This window comes from Chiloscyllium punctatum, chromosome 45, assembly GCF_047496795.1.
Source record: "Chiloscyllium punctatum isolate Juve2018m chromosome 45, sChiPun1.3, whole genome shotgun sequence".
NCBI classification, from domain to species: Eukaryota; Metazoa; Chordata; class Chondrichthyes; order Orectolobiformes; family Hemiscylliidae; genus Chiloscyllium; species Chiloscyllium punctatum.
Window position 1 is genome coordinate 55,347,124 of NC_092783.1, and position 15,546 is coordinate 55,362,669.

Consider the following 15,546-nt stretch of genomic DNA (forward strand, 5'->3'; position numbering starts at 1 on the left):
AGCTGATCTAGAAAATGCATATGACAACTTTCAGGGCAAACTGATAAGTATTTGAAAGGGAAGGGAAGGGAAGGGAAGGGGAGAGTTATACTGATGGAGTTAGACAAGAAAGGATGGATGAAGGATCAAGTGGAGCATAAATATGACTTGAGCTAGTTTCAAAGCTCCATCATTGGTAGCCCTGCTTTCAGTTACCTGGATCTAAGATAAGAAATTTCTTTTCTAACTCTCTCAACCTCTCTTTTTTCCCTTCAGGGTGCTCCTTAAACCTACCTCTTTGACCAAATGCATGGCCATCTACCTTCTGTGGCTCCATACCTAGTTTTCTGGTAAGAACACACCTATGAAGTACCCTGCGTGTCATAATACACTAAAGGCACTATACAAGTTATTGTGGTCGTTGGATCAACATCATGTTGCCTAACTTTTCTGGTATGAATTTCAAAAAATAAAGCAGTTAATTATTTAATCTTTTCCTGATTTCAATCATTTCCTTCCAGCAACTATAACAGGAAGCTTTGTACACAAAAGGCATTTACTCAGCCCAGTTTCTATTGTTAAACATATAGGGATCTGTAATATACTGACCTTGTCAATGGCATTCACCTATCAGTCACACAAACCAGATCATCCCATCTTTAATTCTCACTCTGTGTTGGTCAAGTCATTGATATTGAAACTACAATAGAGTTCAGCATCCCTTGGTAACAGCAAGGGCTGGAGGAAGAATGCAATCACATTACCACTGATTGCTTTCGAGTGATTTCCTGATGTACTTTCATCTATGTGCCCACTTCACATGGAGACCAAAACTGGACCCCACCTCCATCTCCCTCCCCAATCCCCACTGTTTTCATCCAGTCATGTAGAGATAAACAGCATAAAAACAGGCCCTTCGACCCAACTCGTTCATGCCGACAAGGCTTCCTAAACTGAACTAGTCCCATTTGCTAGCGTTTGGTCCATATCCCTCTAAACTTTTCCAATCCATGTACCTGTCCAAACGTCTTTTAAAAACGGTTATTGTATCTGCCATTACCACTTTCTCTAGTGACTCATTCCATATATGCATCACTCTGTAAAAAGGTTAACCCTCAGAACCCCCTCAAATCTTCAAGTGGCACAATATTTGTTGGATGGAATACTTGGATGCTCTATGTTGTAACACAAAGTAATTTTTGCATTTCAGATCACTTGAGTGTTCCTTTGGGAAACAGTAGAGGCCATTATAGAGTTAGGCGCTGTATGACCTATTCAGTGACTCTGTTGCTCCTTTTTCCCAAAGGGCGACATTCAGACTCAATTAGTAACAAAGAAATATGGAGAAATATCAATTCCATACCTCGATTCTCTCTCACTGTCAGCAAGCAGGGATCCTGGAAAGATATGCAAGAGGACAAATTAACCAGCCCGTTATTCACTGGGAAGATTACAGTTTGTGCTTAAAATGCTCTTTGTCCAATCTATTCTCTCAACTTCAACATCAATGTCATTACTTTGATGCAAAAAACAGCTGATAATTAATCATTAAATGTAAGTAACTAATATATTATGTGTATGTATCCTGCTCAGATTTGCTTTCCCAAAATGCGGTACCTTGCAAGACAGAAGCAGTCAAAGTTTCAGGCCAAGGACTTTTCTCCAAAACATCATTGATCTAAAACGTTAAGTTTGTTTCACTCTTCACAGATGCTGCCAAATCTGTTGAGAATTTTGCAGCATCCACAGTCACAGTACTTACTTTCCTACAATTGTCTTCTACATGAATACATTTGTTTCACCAGCTTATGGAAGCCAGGAATACCATGCTTCCTAGGAGCAGAGGTTCAAACAGAAGTCACAAGGCTGACTTAAGGTGTCAGATTATGAATTCTAAAGGAGATAGCAGAACAAAGTAGACAAATGGGCCAAGGAGTGGCAGATGGAGTTTAATTTAGATAGAGGTGCTGCATTTTGGAAAAGCAGATCTTAGCAGGACTTATACACTTTATGGTAACACCTAGGGAGTGTTGCTGAACAAAGAGACCTTGGAGTGCAGGTTCAAAGCTCCTTGAAAGTAGAGTCACAGGTAGATAGGATAGTGAAGACGACGTTTGGTATGCTTTCCGTTATTGGTCAGAGAATGGAGTACAAGAGTTGGGACGTCACGTTGCAGCTGTACAGGACATTGGTTTGGCCACTTCTAGAATATGTCGTGCAATTCTGGTCTCCTACCTATCAGAAGGATTTTGTGAAACTTGAAAGGGTTCGAAAAGATTTACAAGGATGTTGCCAGGGTGGAAGGATTTGAGCTATAGGGAGAGGCTGAATAAGCTAGAGCTGTTTTCCCTGGAGCATCGGAGGCTGAGGGGTGACCTTATAGAGATTTATAAAATCATGAAGGGCATGGATAGGGTAGATAGACAAAATCCTTTTGCTGGGGTGGGGGAGTCTAGAACTAGAGGGCATAGGTTTAGGGTGAGAGGGGAAAGATATAAAAGAGACGTAAGGGGCAACTTTTCACGCAGAGGGTTGTGCTTGCATGGAATGAGCTGAGGAAGTGGTGGAGGCTGGTACAATTACAACATTTAAAAGGCATCTGGATGGATATATGGATACAAAGGGTTTAGAGGATATGGGCCAAATGCTGGCAATTGGGTCTAGATTAGGTTGGGATACCTGGTCGACATGGACGAGTCGGATCGAAGGATCTGTTTCCGTGCTGTACATCTCGATGACTCTACAAATGAAAACCCTGGGCAGGCAAGGGTGGAGTGAATGTTTTGTTTTGAATTAATATACTAATTATGAGTCAGATAAATTCTTCATTGGTATTTTTCACACAATTACATGACCTTTTTTGGAGATGAGAGCGTATAGCAAAAGTTCCAAAGTGCGCACACACGACAGAGACTGGCAAGAGCCACAGATGAAGGGGAATTGGGCTATGAAAGGCCTCTACCCCATATTGCAAGTACCACTGTTGGACAAAAAACACTGCATTTTTAAACAGGAGATTCTTGATGGGGCAGAGGGAGACAACAGCTATTTCTACAAATGTCAAAAAAGCATACTCATCAACTGTACAGCGGGTAGGCCTTTGACAGAAGCCCAACTTCTTTTAAGTCTTGTAAGTCTTGAAAATGCAATGGATGGGTGGAAATGGATTTCACACCAATTCCTTCCCTCCACTTATAGCGCTGACTATGAACATCGTAATTATTTGAAACATGAACAGACTTCAAAATACAGCAGCTAAAAGCAACAGCTTCTTTCAGTCTGAATCTTGCAATGTAAAGAGAGATGAGTTCTTAAGTTATTCACAAACACCTGCCTTAATGTTGCTTATTCTGAGCGCAAAACATCCACTCTGTTTTTAAAATTAGCAGTTGGGTGGCACAGCGAGTCAAGCAGTTTCACTTTTCATCGCAGAGTTCAACTTCGACTCAAAGGATGAAAGTCCAATCTGCTCGCTAGCTATAAAGATCCTAGTTAAAATGTGTGTTATGTTGTTGTTTAGAGAGATTACAGAGGCTCACACTTCTCAACTTCTGAGGGAGAGTCACTAATAAGTTACGAGAATGACTTGTGAAATCTTATCCAAATATAAGCCTTCATCTTTGAAGATTACAAAATTATTAGAATACCAATTAAATGACTTGGCAAATCTAACCCACTGCAGTACAGACCAGTGTGTGGCTCAGGAGCAATGTGTTTGCCATTGTATCAAAAGTCATGGATTAAAGGTCCACCGCAGAGACTAGAGAACTTAATGAATCCAGGCGGACCCTTCAACGCAGGACAGAGGGAGTCAGAGATGACACATTCAGATGAGACACTAAGTCTTCATAGTACCATTCCAAAATAAAAGAAAAGGAAGCTCACCCTGTTTCTTTTTGGCTAATATTTAACCATCGCTATAATAAATTGTAATCTCTGGCGCTTTCTTCCACTGCCAGAGTAAAATGACAATTGTGTTTTCTATAGTTCAACACTGACTACACTTCAAAACGTACTTCGCTAACTCTGGAGCACTTTGGGATGTGGTGAGGTTTTGTAAGATGCTATGTCAATGCAATTTTGTTCTTTATTTCTTGCACTACGTAGAAAACGTTTCAAATGTTTTCCTACCAACAGCCAGGAAGGACATGACAGAGACTACGATGTGAGCCAGTGACAGGGCAAAAATAAAAGTTATCCTGAGGTAGCATATTGGCACAGAACTTAACACCAGGAAACAGCATCATGTACAAAAACAGCCAACGGGAAAATAAAAAGTTTACAATCAGAAACATTTGGATTTCTTTAAATAGTGCTACGCAAAACACAATGAGAATATTTAATAAAAGCATCAGCTACACTCAGGAGATGAAAAGTAGCTAGAAGTGGGTTTCTGCACCTTCTGTATCCTGGGATGTAGCCGTGAGGGACAGGGTGGCAACTGATTCAAGGCATTGGTTATCTCCTGTGTCTCGACCAAGGCAAGTGCATTGCAAATGGCCATCACAGACTGAACCACCCTCTCGGCCTTTTGTGAATGATCGACCTGCAAGCAACAAAATGTATCTAATAAACAAGAAAGAAACATTAGCGCACCCAAGACCTCCCCTGCTCAGTAAATGTATACAGTGAACACAATGGTTTCTTCACTCAATGAATTGAATTTGCTATGGGGAGACCTAATATCCTAGTGATAATAATCTTTGCACTCTTTAATGCCAAATGGCAAGGTCAGAGATTGAGCTGCATTAACCCCAAAACAGGAACTGAACAAATATTTGTGGGAGAGTGCTACATTGTTAAGAGCTCTTTTCTTCATACAAGATTTCAAACAGAGGTCACAGTCATTCACTACATACATAAGGAAACTATGGTTCTTCTGATTCTTTTAACACAAAGTCAAATGCATGGTTGTTTACAAAAGTAGTATCAATACAACTTGAATTTAAATAAAAGTCATGTATTTTGGAATGTTTAAGCTAGTCTAAAAGACATTTAGGTAAGTACATGAACAAGAACTGTCTGGATGGATAGGAGACAAGCACAGACAAGTGGGACTAGTTTAGTTTGGTTGGACCAAAGGGTTGGTTTTTGTGCTGTATGACTCATGTCTATACTTGATTGTCAATTTAGTTGGGTTCACCTGAAGCACAAAACTGACCACCCCAATATCATGTTGCTCTCACTCCTCTGGATGGAATTGTAAGAATCCTTCAGAATGCACTTATTTGGGAAGGATTTTCAAATTGTACTTTTCCAGATGCAAAAACATTAGTCAGCACATTTTAAAAGATCTTTCATGTCAAAAATTATTTGCATTAATAAGAATCTGACTGGTGTCCTTCAGTAAGACTAAATAACTCTATCTTTTCAAAAAAAAACCTTCAGTGATTTTAGGCCAGATTACTGTCAGATTATGGAGAGGTATTTATCAAAAAGGTGCAGTTCTGGTGATAAACTCATTTAGTCCATTACGAGATTCATAAAACTGCACAGTTTAATATTCTTGAGTACAGCAAGAAATATTTTTCAATGAAAAGAAAAAAAGTTCTATTTTACTGCCTGATTTAAAACAGTTCATTGAAGAATTCATATTTTAGTTGTGGAAATTAATTTTATTGGAAATCTGAACTGTAACCCAAGATTCACAATTAACAACCACCTGATGAAGGAGCAGCGCTCCGAAAGCTAGTACTTCCAATTAAACCTGTTGGACTATCATCCGGTGTTGTGAGATTTTTAAACTTTGTACACCCCGGTCCAAACACCAGCATCTGCAAATCTTCACAATTTTGGCTACTGTTCTACTGCATCCAAAATGAAAACGTCTGCTCTTGGAAAACTGGGCACAGCTTAGCGAGCCCAACGATCGCTGTAAAAGATGCTGGTTACGTAGGCCATGGGCATGAGGAAGAGCAAGTTAAGACTTACAATCACTGTTCCCTGTTCCCTGTTCCTTACAACACTCACTGTCAAAGCCAAAAACATATGAAAGGGGTATCGAAGCTTTGAATACCTAGAAAATAAGTCAGTTGCCTCAGGAGAAAATAAGTAAAATTAAGGAAAATTTCAGGGAACAAAGATAATTCTGCTAGCTGGGATGAAAGTGAACCATTTTACTGACTCAATAGAGATGCTCAAATTGTTCTGCATGTAATGCTGAATAAACACAGGTTTGCCCAGGTTACTGAACAAAAGATTCTCAACACATTGTCTTGTTGCTATGCAACCTACCTCAGCCAGCAGAAAGTTATCCACCTCATTTTGATAGGTGTCAAAGAGGAGGGTCAGAGCTTGCCTGCAATGAAATTACAACACAGCTATCAGTAAAATAATTTCTTGCTGCTAAACCGAGGCAGGCAGAACAGATGTCTTTTGATACAGCCTCTGTCACATACACATACCATAGGCAGAGACAAGATATTCTGGAAATTACAACATCCAATTTTAAATAACCCAACGGAAGGAAAATCATACTTAGGGTGAGACACATACACACTAAGACTTGTACAGGAGTTATACAAAAATATAGGTGAAGTTTCAAGCCTTATCGCCGTTAGAAACAGAATGTGAAATGCACACAGACTGACCACTGTTGACTGCACTACTCTCTCACCTGGTTATGGTCTGTTTTAAGGGCCTTTCTTGCAGATGTATGAAATGGTTAAGAGTTGATTGACTCTGATCATCATTGACCTGTGAAAACAGTGTCAATTGTAATAAATATGAGTCAGTCTATCCATTCCTACCATTTAACAGTCAGGAGTTAAAGAGAGAGAAGTGTAGTTGCACCAAAACAAATGGACAAGATGCAATTCACGAAAATGAAACCATATCATAAACAATGAGAGTAGTTAACTCCTTTATGATGATCATGATGCACCTCGTTCACAGATTAGGAGTCATCAGCACCTTGACCCTATCCTAGGGTATAAGCCAGTCACATCCCAGCCAAATGTCGTACCATAGCAAGAAAATCAGCTTGCCTCCAGAGTATTTGCTGTCCTCATTAAATTTCACCTGACACGGCAGGCCCCTTGCTTTCACAATAATATGAATTTGGTAATGCAAATAAATGATGCAGTCCTGGAGTTCAGTTCCCTCCTCCTCTCAAAAGCACTTCTTACACAATATGACACTGGACCCAAATCGTTAACTCTGCTTTGTATCTGCAGATGCTATCTAACCTGCTGAGATTTCCCAGCAAATTCTATTTCTGCTTCTAATTTCCAGCATCTGCAGTCCTTTGGTTACTTTATATAAACCCACTTTCGGACAGCCAATTTCTAAATTCCATAGGCAGGCATACCATGTTCAATTCACTAACACTTTTCCAATTGAGACAGTTTGAACTGTTCACCTTTAACAAAGGTAAACTTGAAAGCTTTCACTTGCTTTTGAAAAACTATGCAAATATTTAACTTGAGGTCATTATTGAGAGATGGGTGGTTCAGTTAAACCTCTGTCTCCTCAATCTAACCAATAACTTGGTGCTAAAGGTAAACAAAATTGAATTCCCCAACACTTTAAACTTAGATCTTTATAAAACTTCCAGACTGAATCAGTATTCGCAACTTTAGAATTGCTTACCGTACGCATCAAGTCCTTGCGAACTGCCTTGAGCTCTATCAGGTAGAGTTTAATATCCACATCAAACTTGCGGCAAAACTGAACATATTTGTGACTCCCAATTGTGTGTTTACTGGAAAAGAATGGATTCAGTCACAATCATGAGTAAATCGATTTCCTTTCACCACAGAAATTTCTAAAGCTAGTTTAGTAAAGAGCCACAAAATTGTCATTCATAACTATTTCAACCATTCATAACTGTTGACTGGTAAAAGAAAATGGTCAAAAGAAAGGCAATTTTGGTAAATTGCATGCTTTCCCTTCAACATATAAAGTCTCGTCAATTGATAAATGTCTCATTAGCAGCATGCTTAGAAAGCATAGTTTCTCAGTAGTATTAAACAGTAAAAAATGGAGAACATTTGGCCAACCATGCCAGTGCTAACACTATAAAGATGTACCAATTCGTCCCACTCTTCTGTTCTTTCCCAGAGGCCCAGTGTCATTTCATTTCTCAATATACATCCAATTCCCTTTTGAAAGCTAATATTGAATGTGCTTTTGGGCAATGCAGCAAAAGCAACGTGTACCTATATCAGAAGATCTGTATATATTTGATGGAATAAAATATTCAAAGGTATTTCAGGGGACATTTGTGAAACAATATATTTTTCAATCACATAAGTAGATATGGTTAGCGCTGCTGCCTCACAGTACCAGGGACCAAGGTTTGAGTCCAACCTCAGGCGATTGTGTGGAATTTGCACATTCTCCCAGTGTCTGGGTGGGCTTCCTCCGGGTGCTCCAGTTTCCTCCCACAGTCCAAAGATGTACACGTTAGGTGAACTGGCCACAGCTAAATTGCCCATAGTGTTCAGGGATGTGTAGGTTAAGTGCATTAGTCAGGGATAAATATAGGATGGGAGTGGTTCTGGGTGAGTTGCTCTTCAGAGGGTCGGTGTGGACTTGTTGGGCCGAAGGGCCTGTTTCCACACTGTAGGGTTTCTATAATTCTATATTAGGTTAGTTGATCAAAAGCTTGATCAGAGAGGTAGGTTTTAAGAAGCATCTTAAAGAAGCCAAGAGAGCTGGTGAGGTGTAAAAGCAGAGGAGAGGTGGTGAAATTCCAGAGCTCAGAGTCCAGGCAGCTGAAGGCATGGCTGCCAATTTTCGAGAGATTAAAATTGGCGATGCTCAATAGGCCAGATTTATAGGAGGAATAATATTTTAGAATTGTAAGGATGGAAGAGATTAGAGAGGTAGGGAAGAACAAGGTCATGTCAGGATCATAACAATTTCATGGAGTAAATGGAGACAGACTGCTCTTGGACAATTAGTATCCAAACAACTTTGTGGGTCTACCAATGCACTGTAGTGGCTCAAGAAGCCAGCTCAACACTACCTTCTCAAGGGCAACTAGAGATGGACAATAAATGTTGACACAGCAAATGCTGTTCAAAACTCATGAATGAATTTTGAAAAACTTGGCATTACGCAAGATTTTTAATTGTGATTATGAAAGTGGTTATAACACTTTTTGCATATAAAGCCATCAATGTCCAGTGCCATAACTGGAGTGGAAATTATTTTGCAGAGAGTCAGCTGCATTTTGGGTAGCCCAATGATGCAAAGGGGGGCTAAAACAGGTGTTACGTACTTGCATATCATAAAGCATGACATCTATCATAAACCTAACCCCTGGTTGTCTCTACTATGATTGTAGATGGCACACATCTGGCATTATTTTACACTTGGATCATTCTATTTGAAATGTATCACTTAGAGAGCTTAAAATGCTCATCAACTGTTTTGATATACAGAAGGTTGAGGTAATAGATTTTTTTGGGGTTCTAAAGACAAGAAGGGATATGGGTAGTGGGGCTGGAAATTGAAGTTTAGGTCAAAGATCGTAAGATCTCACTCAATGGTAAGGGAGATTTGACGGAAATTATGACCTACTCCAGCTCTATTTCTTATGTTGTCACATCCTTTACTGTGTAAAACTGACACGGTACCATCAGATTTCTTGGTTATTGTTTCTCCCATTCCACGCGAGCTGGTTATTTTTGTCATTTTATTTTGACAGAATAAAACATCCCTTAAACAAGGGGGCAATTTGTAAGTTAGTTATCCTATAAAAATCACCTTATCACCCACTCCTAAGTCCACTCTCACCATCCTGTACACTGAAAGACAACATCAACAACAATAATTCTTCAAAATTTGCATCACATGTAGACAGGGTGGTTAAGAAAGCATTTAGAATGCTTGCCTTCTTTGCTCAGACCTTTGAGTACAGGAGTTGGAACATCATGTTGAAGTTTAACAGGACATTGGTGAAGCCTCTTCTGGACTACTGTGCACAGTTCTGGTCATCCTGTTATAGGAAGGATACTATTAAACTGGAGAGGGTTCATAAAAGATTTACAATGACGTTGCTGAGATTAGAGAATTTGAGCTATTGGGAGAGGCTGAATTGACTGGAGCTATTTTCCCTGGAGCATCAGAGGTTGAGGAGTGACCTTACAAGGGTTTATAAAATTGTGAGGGGCAGGAATAGGGTAAACAGCCAAGGTCTTTTCCCCAGGATGGGGGAGTCCAAAGCTAGAGGGCATAGGTTTAAGGTGAGAGGAGAAAGATTTAAAAGGTAGCTTAGGGGCAACATTTTCACAGAGAGGGTGGTGCTCGAATGGAATGAGTTGCCAGAGGAAGTGGAGGAGGCTGGTACAATTACAATATTTAAAAGGTATCTGAATGGGTGTGTGAATGAGAAGCATTTAGAGAGATGTGGGCCAAATGCTGGAAAATGGAACTAGACTTATTTAGGATATCTGGTGGGCATGGTTGAGTTGGACCGAAGAGTCGATTTCCATGTTGTATGTCTCTATGACTCTATAACTCTATAATTCTATAACAACCACAACCACCTCTTAATAACTTGCTTAATGATATAGATGGTGGGCAGCTACTTTCAAGGTTGTCAGCTAGCCAGGAGCACGAGAGGAGCCACACACTATGTAGCAACATCTAGAGCTATATTGGCTAAGCATCATCCTATCAACTAGTTAACTCTTCGAAAAAAAAATTAAATGAAAGGAACTAACACGCTCGCACCACAACCAAATTTCCTCTTACAATTAAATATAATGGGAAGATCTACAGCTATGAGTCATAAGCATATTAAAACAGTACAGGAAGATGGAGGAACTGGGTAAGTGTCATAAAGCAGGTGCACTCTTCCAATTATCAGATATTTTAATGGATTCACGTCAGTGTGCCAGCTGAGCCTGGGCAAGGCAAATCTGAGAAGCCCTTGAATACAGGGTCAAAGGCTGAGCCAAAACGGTAGTTATCAAACTCAGAACAATGGCTTACTGCCTGAGTACTGTGTGGGCTGAGATATTGCGTCACAATACCTACTTTACAGGAAATTGAAAGCAAAAGAACATCATCAGCCCCACCCATAGCTGAATAGATTTATTTTTAAAAAGTACACACTCTTTCACGCAACAATTTTTTAAAAATAAATGCGTTGGAAATCCAGAATTTTAATTAGAATTAACTCAAAGCCAAAGGAACAAAATAATAATCCCTGTGAATTTTGAAATATGCAGACTACAGATATCCTAATAAACCACTCTTTCACTCATAGCTCCTCAATCAACTTATACAATTTCCTGAACATTAGACAAATGGAGAGGCATGTTAAAAAGCTTACACCGGAGTTCACGTATAAATTGAAGTCTGTTGAATTAAGAAACACAATAGTCTCTGGTTCTAATACATCTATAAAAAGTACAATATGTCAAGAATCAAGTGTTATTTAACAAGAGCAAGATCAATATTGTGAAATTTCTGCTTCTGACATAAAACAATCTCTCATAATTACAATAATTTGTATTTGCAAGGTGCCCATGATGTGGAAATGGCAAGCAAGTGGATTGAGAAGACGGAAGTGGAAAGGTGTTTCAGACATCCAGAGTACAATTCTTGGTACCACATTGAAGTATATTACTTCAATTATATATTCTTGCACCAGTTTTGATGCATTCTGAATCTGTATAGATTATTGTGTCAATTCCAAGCAGAATAATAAGTGTAATCCAATATATTTTATAGAACATGGCACTAAATTTCAAAATATCATCTGGAAATGGAGGCAGATTACAGAGCTTTAGTGAATTTTACTGCAATTTAGCACTTGTTCACTATTCAGAAAGTGTTCAGAACAGAAGAGGGAAGAGAGAGTGAAAGCATCAACTAGTAATTTTCCAAAAGGTCTTTTGCAGATTGGCAGATATAGCAAGCTTTTAGGAATGGGCAAGGGATAATAGTGCTGAGACTTACTCTGATTGCCAGTCACCCTCAAGAGATCATAAGGGATGATATTAGTCACCTTTAGAAACACAAGATAGTCAAGAACAGAGAGGACTGACATGCATAACATGATGAGGGGCATAGATTGGGGAGATAAAAAGAGACTTTTCTCCTTGGTGAAGTGATCAATGACCAATGGGCATAGATTTAAGGTCGGGGCAGATGGCTTATAGGAGATGGGAGGTAAAAATAATGGGAAGATAATGGTGGGAATCTGGAACTCTCAGTTCTGCACTCGTGATGACACATCCCACAAAATTAAGGCGAAGTGTTACAAAGTGGGATTAGAGTAGTTAAGTAGTTGTTTTTTACCAGCATGAATGTAATTGTAGTGGGGCCACGATGGGCCATTTTCTGTAATGTAGATCTCTACAACTCCATAGCAACCAGCATGGATGCTTTAACGGTACATCATGCTTTTAATTGAATTTTACAAGGAAATTACAGGGTGCATTATCAAATCGTGGTGGATATTATAACTATGGATTATTAGATAGTGGTTTGAGAAGATGCCACACGAAAGGCTTGTGGCAAAAATGAAACCATAGGGTACTATAGGGAACAAAGCTTTCTTGAGGATGCTAAGGGATGCAAATGGTGAGAAATGCAATTTTTGTTAGGTTGGCAGCTCCAACAATATGCGCAGAGATCTCCTTTCTTACAAATCATTCATGGCACGTGGGTGTCGCTGGCTATGCCTGCGTTTATTGTCCATCCCTAGTTTTCCTCAAGAAGATTGTGGTGAGCTGCCATCTTGAATAGTTGCAGCTCTGTAGTTTGTAAAGGTGCACATTCAGGTAGAAAGCAATACAAAAATCATTAAATATGATTCTGTCTCTATACACAGAATACAAAAGCACAGTGGAAATCTTGAACATGTAACATTCACAGGATAATCCTGGAGTTCAGCCAGACTATTAGGGCCACGAAATGGGAACCATGACTACGCTTTACAAAAACAAAAGGTCTGATAGACGAAAAAGAACTTAAAAAGTTCAGTTTTTCTTGCTTGAACAGAGAATATAATGAGATCTGAAGGCGTTTCCTTTTCAAGATAATTAATAGCTTTGACCGGATAGCTTCCATTAGTTGATAAAGCAGTAATAATTAGCTCAGGACCTTTTCTTCATACAGGAGTTTATTGGAACATGGATTGCTTCACCACAAATAATTATTGAGGCATAATTAACACAAAGGGACAAGAGTTTGAAAAGGAAAAATGACACCATGGAAAGGCAGAAAAAAGCAATTGGAGTACTTAACTCTGGTTGACTAATTAACATCAACACCAGGGGATGCTCTCCCTTCATAGTGTAAATCATATAACTCAATGCTGTTGGATACGAATACAACACGTTACTTAGAGAAACAGAGACACATCTGAATTAGAGTCTTGTGCTATGCGCCAATCAAAGCACAGAAAGCAATTGATTGGCGCATAAAGTAAGAGGTGGCAGCATTCCAACACCGAGGTTGAATCAGGCTGATGAACACACCCACTGTACTTCTGAGATCTCTTACTCTGAGGTGCAAAGGCTTTATCCATGAGCTTCAGATGACAAAATCCTTTAAAAGATTCAGAAGAATCCAGTTGTCAATCTATTTGTGATTCCTGGGGTGGTCAGACCACATTATTTTCATTACAAAGTTTGCCCAGGGCACAACAAGGGTGTTCTCGAAAATGTGAGCAATGCAGAAAAATACTCCCTTTTGTAATGCTGAGCATTTGCAACAAACCAGCCGCCAAGTGAAAAGAGAACTAGTGGCATTGTTACCATCAGTTTCTAGCTTCTCCTCAAAATACCGTGCAAAATCAGATCACAATGCTGTGCTCCTCCTCCCATCTTACAAACAGAAATTGACACTTGAGAACTCAGTACAAAAAGTAGTGCAGTGTTAGTCTGTGACAATGGAAGATATTCTATGGAACTACTTAGAATCGGTGGAATAGTCCACATTCAAGAACTTAGCTGCCAACCTGAACAAGTATGCCACTAACATCACAGAATTCATTAGCAAATGTGCAGAAGATTAGGTGCTGGAGAAGTTAATCTGAATGCTCCCCAAACAGAAACTATTGATGAACCAGGAGATCCACTCCCTAATGAAGTCTAGGTCTGAGGCATACAAGTCAGGCGATCCAGACCTATACAAGAAATCCAGACCTGACCTTCGCAAGGTTATCAGGGATGCCAGAAGACAACACCAAACTCAACTCAAGAGCCAGACTAACCACACAGACACCTGTAATTTGTGGCAAGGCTTACACTACATAATGGGTTTCAAAGAAAAGTCGAACAGAGTTGCAGGCAACAATTGGGGCAGCACGGTGGCTCAGTGGTTAGCACTGCTGCCTCACAGCACCAGGGACCCAGGATTGATTCCAGCCTCGGGTGACTATCTGTGTGGAGTTTGCACGCTCTCCCAGCGTCTGCGTGGGTTTCCTCTGGGTGCTCCAGTTTCCTCCCACAGTCCAAAGATGTGCAGGTTAGGTGAATTGGCCATGCTAAAATTGCCCATAGTGTTAGGTGCATTAGTTAGGGATAAATGTAGGGGAATGGGTTACTCTTCGGAGCGTCAGTATGGACTTGTTGGGCCAAAGGGCCTGTTTCCATACTGTAGGGAATCTAATCTAGTCTATTTAAATGCAGCCCTACCCGATGAGCTCCACGCATTCTATGCTCACTTTGAACAGAAGGTCAGTGAAATGATATCCACTTGTTCACATAGCCTCTGATCCACCTGTACCCTTGGTCACTGCCACAGATGTTAAATTCCGTGAACCCACGGAAACTGAATGGCCTGATTGAAATGCCCGACTGTGCACTCCGATCCTGTGCAGACCAAATGGTGGAAGTACTCGCTGACATCTTTAAGCTCTCCTTATTTCGATCTGAAGTCCCTACCTGCTTCAAGATGATCACCATCATCTCAGTGCCAAAGAAAAATCATGCAGCGTGCCTCCATGACTATCGCCTGGTGGTTCTGACCTCTAGAATTATGAAGCACTTCAAGAGGTTAGTCATGGCTCACATCAACTCCAACCTACCAGATTGCCTTGATCATTTGCAGTTTGCCTACCGATGCCTCCGGTCCAAGGCAGATGCCATCTCTCTGGCCCTACATTCATTCTGGAACATCTGGATAACCAGGATACCCATAAGAGGCTCGTACTTATCGACTATAGTTCCACCTTCAAACACCACAATTCCAAAAGAAAGCTCATCTCCAATCTCTGAGATCTACATCCCCGCTTCCCCTATCTGTAACTGGATCCTTGACTTTCTAACCCACAGACTGCAGACAGTAAGAATATGTGACACTTCCTCCATGATAATCCGAACACAGGTGCCTCACAAGGCTATGTACTCAGCTCCCTATCATACTTCTTACACACTCACAACTGTATGGCCAAATTTTGCCCCAACTCCATTTACAAGTTTGCTGATGACACCACCATTGTAGGTCAGATCTCAATAACAACAAGCCAGAGCACAGGTAAGAGACTGAGTCCTTAGCAGCATGGTGTAAAGACAACAGTCACTCCATCAATGTCAGCAAAACAAAGGAACAGGTCACTGACTTCAGGAAGTGGAGTGAAGGGCATGACCCTGTCTGCAA

At 40.2% G+C, this 15,546-nt stretch overlaps 1 protein-coding gene across 1 annotated transcript in view; it reads right to left on the reverse strand.

Moving 5' to 3' along the window:
- The window catches only part of pik3c2b (phosphatidylinositol-4-phosphate 3-kinase, catalytic subunit type 2 beta), a 169,679-nt gene that overhangs the window by 102,477 nt on the left and 51,656 nt on the right, over positions 1–15,546 (reverse strand). Inside the window, exons 6-10 of the mRNA XM_072563818.1 lie at positions 7,570–7,681; positions 6,596–6,675; positions 6,214–6,277; positions 4,379–4,525; positions 1,343–1,376 (exon numbers count right to left, since the gene is read on the reverse strand). Coding sequence (XP_072419919.1) covers positions 1,343–1,376; positions 4,379–4,525; positions 6,214–6,277; positions 6,596–6,675; positions 7,570–7,681 — 437 coding nt within the window. The remainder of the gene's footprint in view (positions 1–1,342; positions 1,377–4,378; positions 4,526–6,213; positions 6,278–6,595; positions 6,676–7,569; positions 7,682–15,546) is intronic.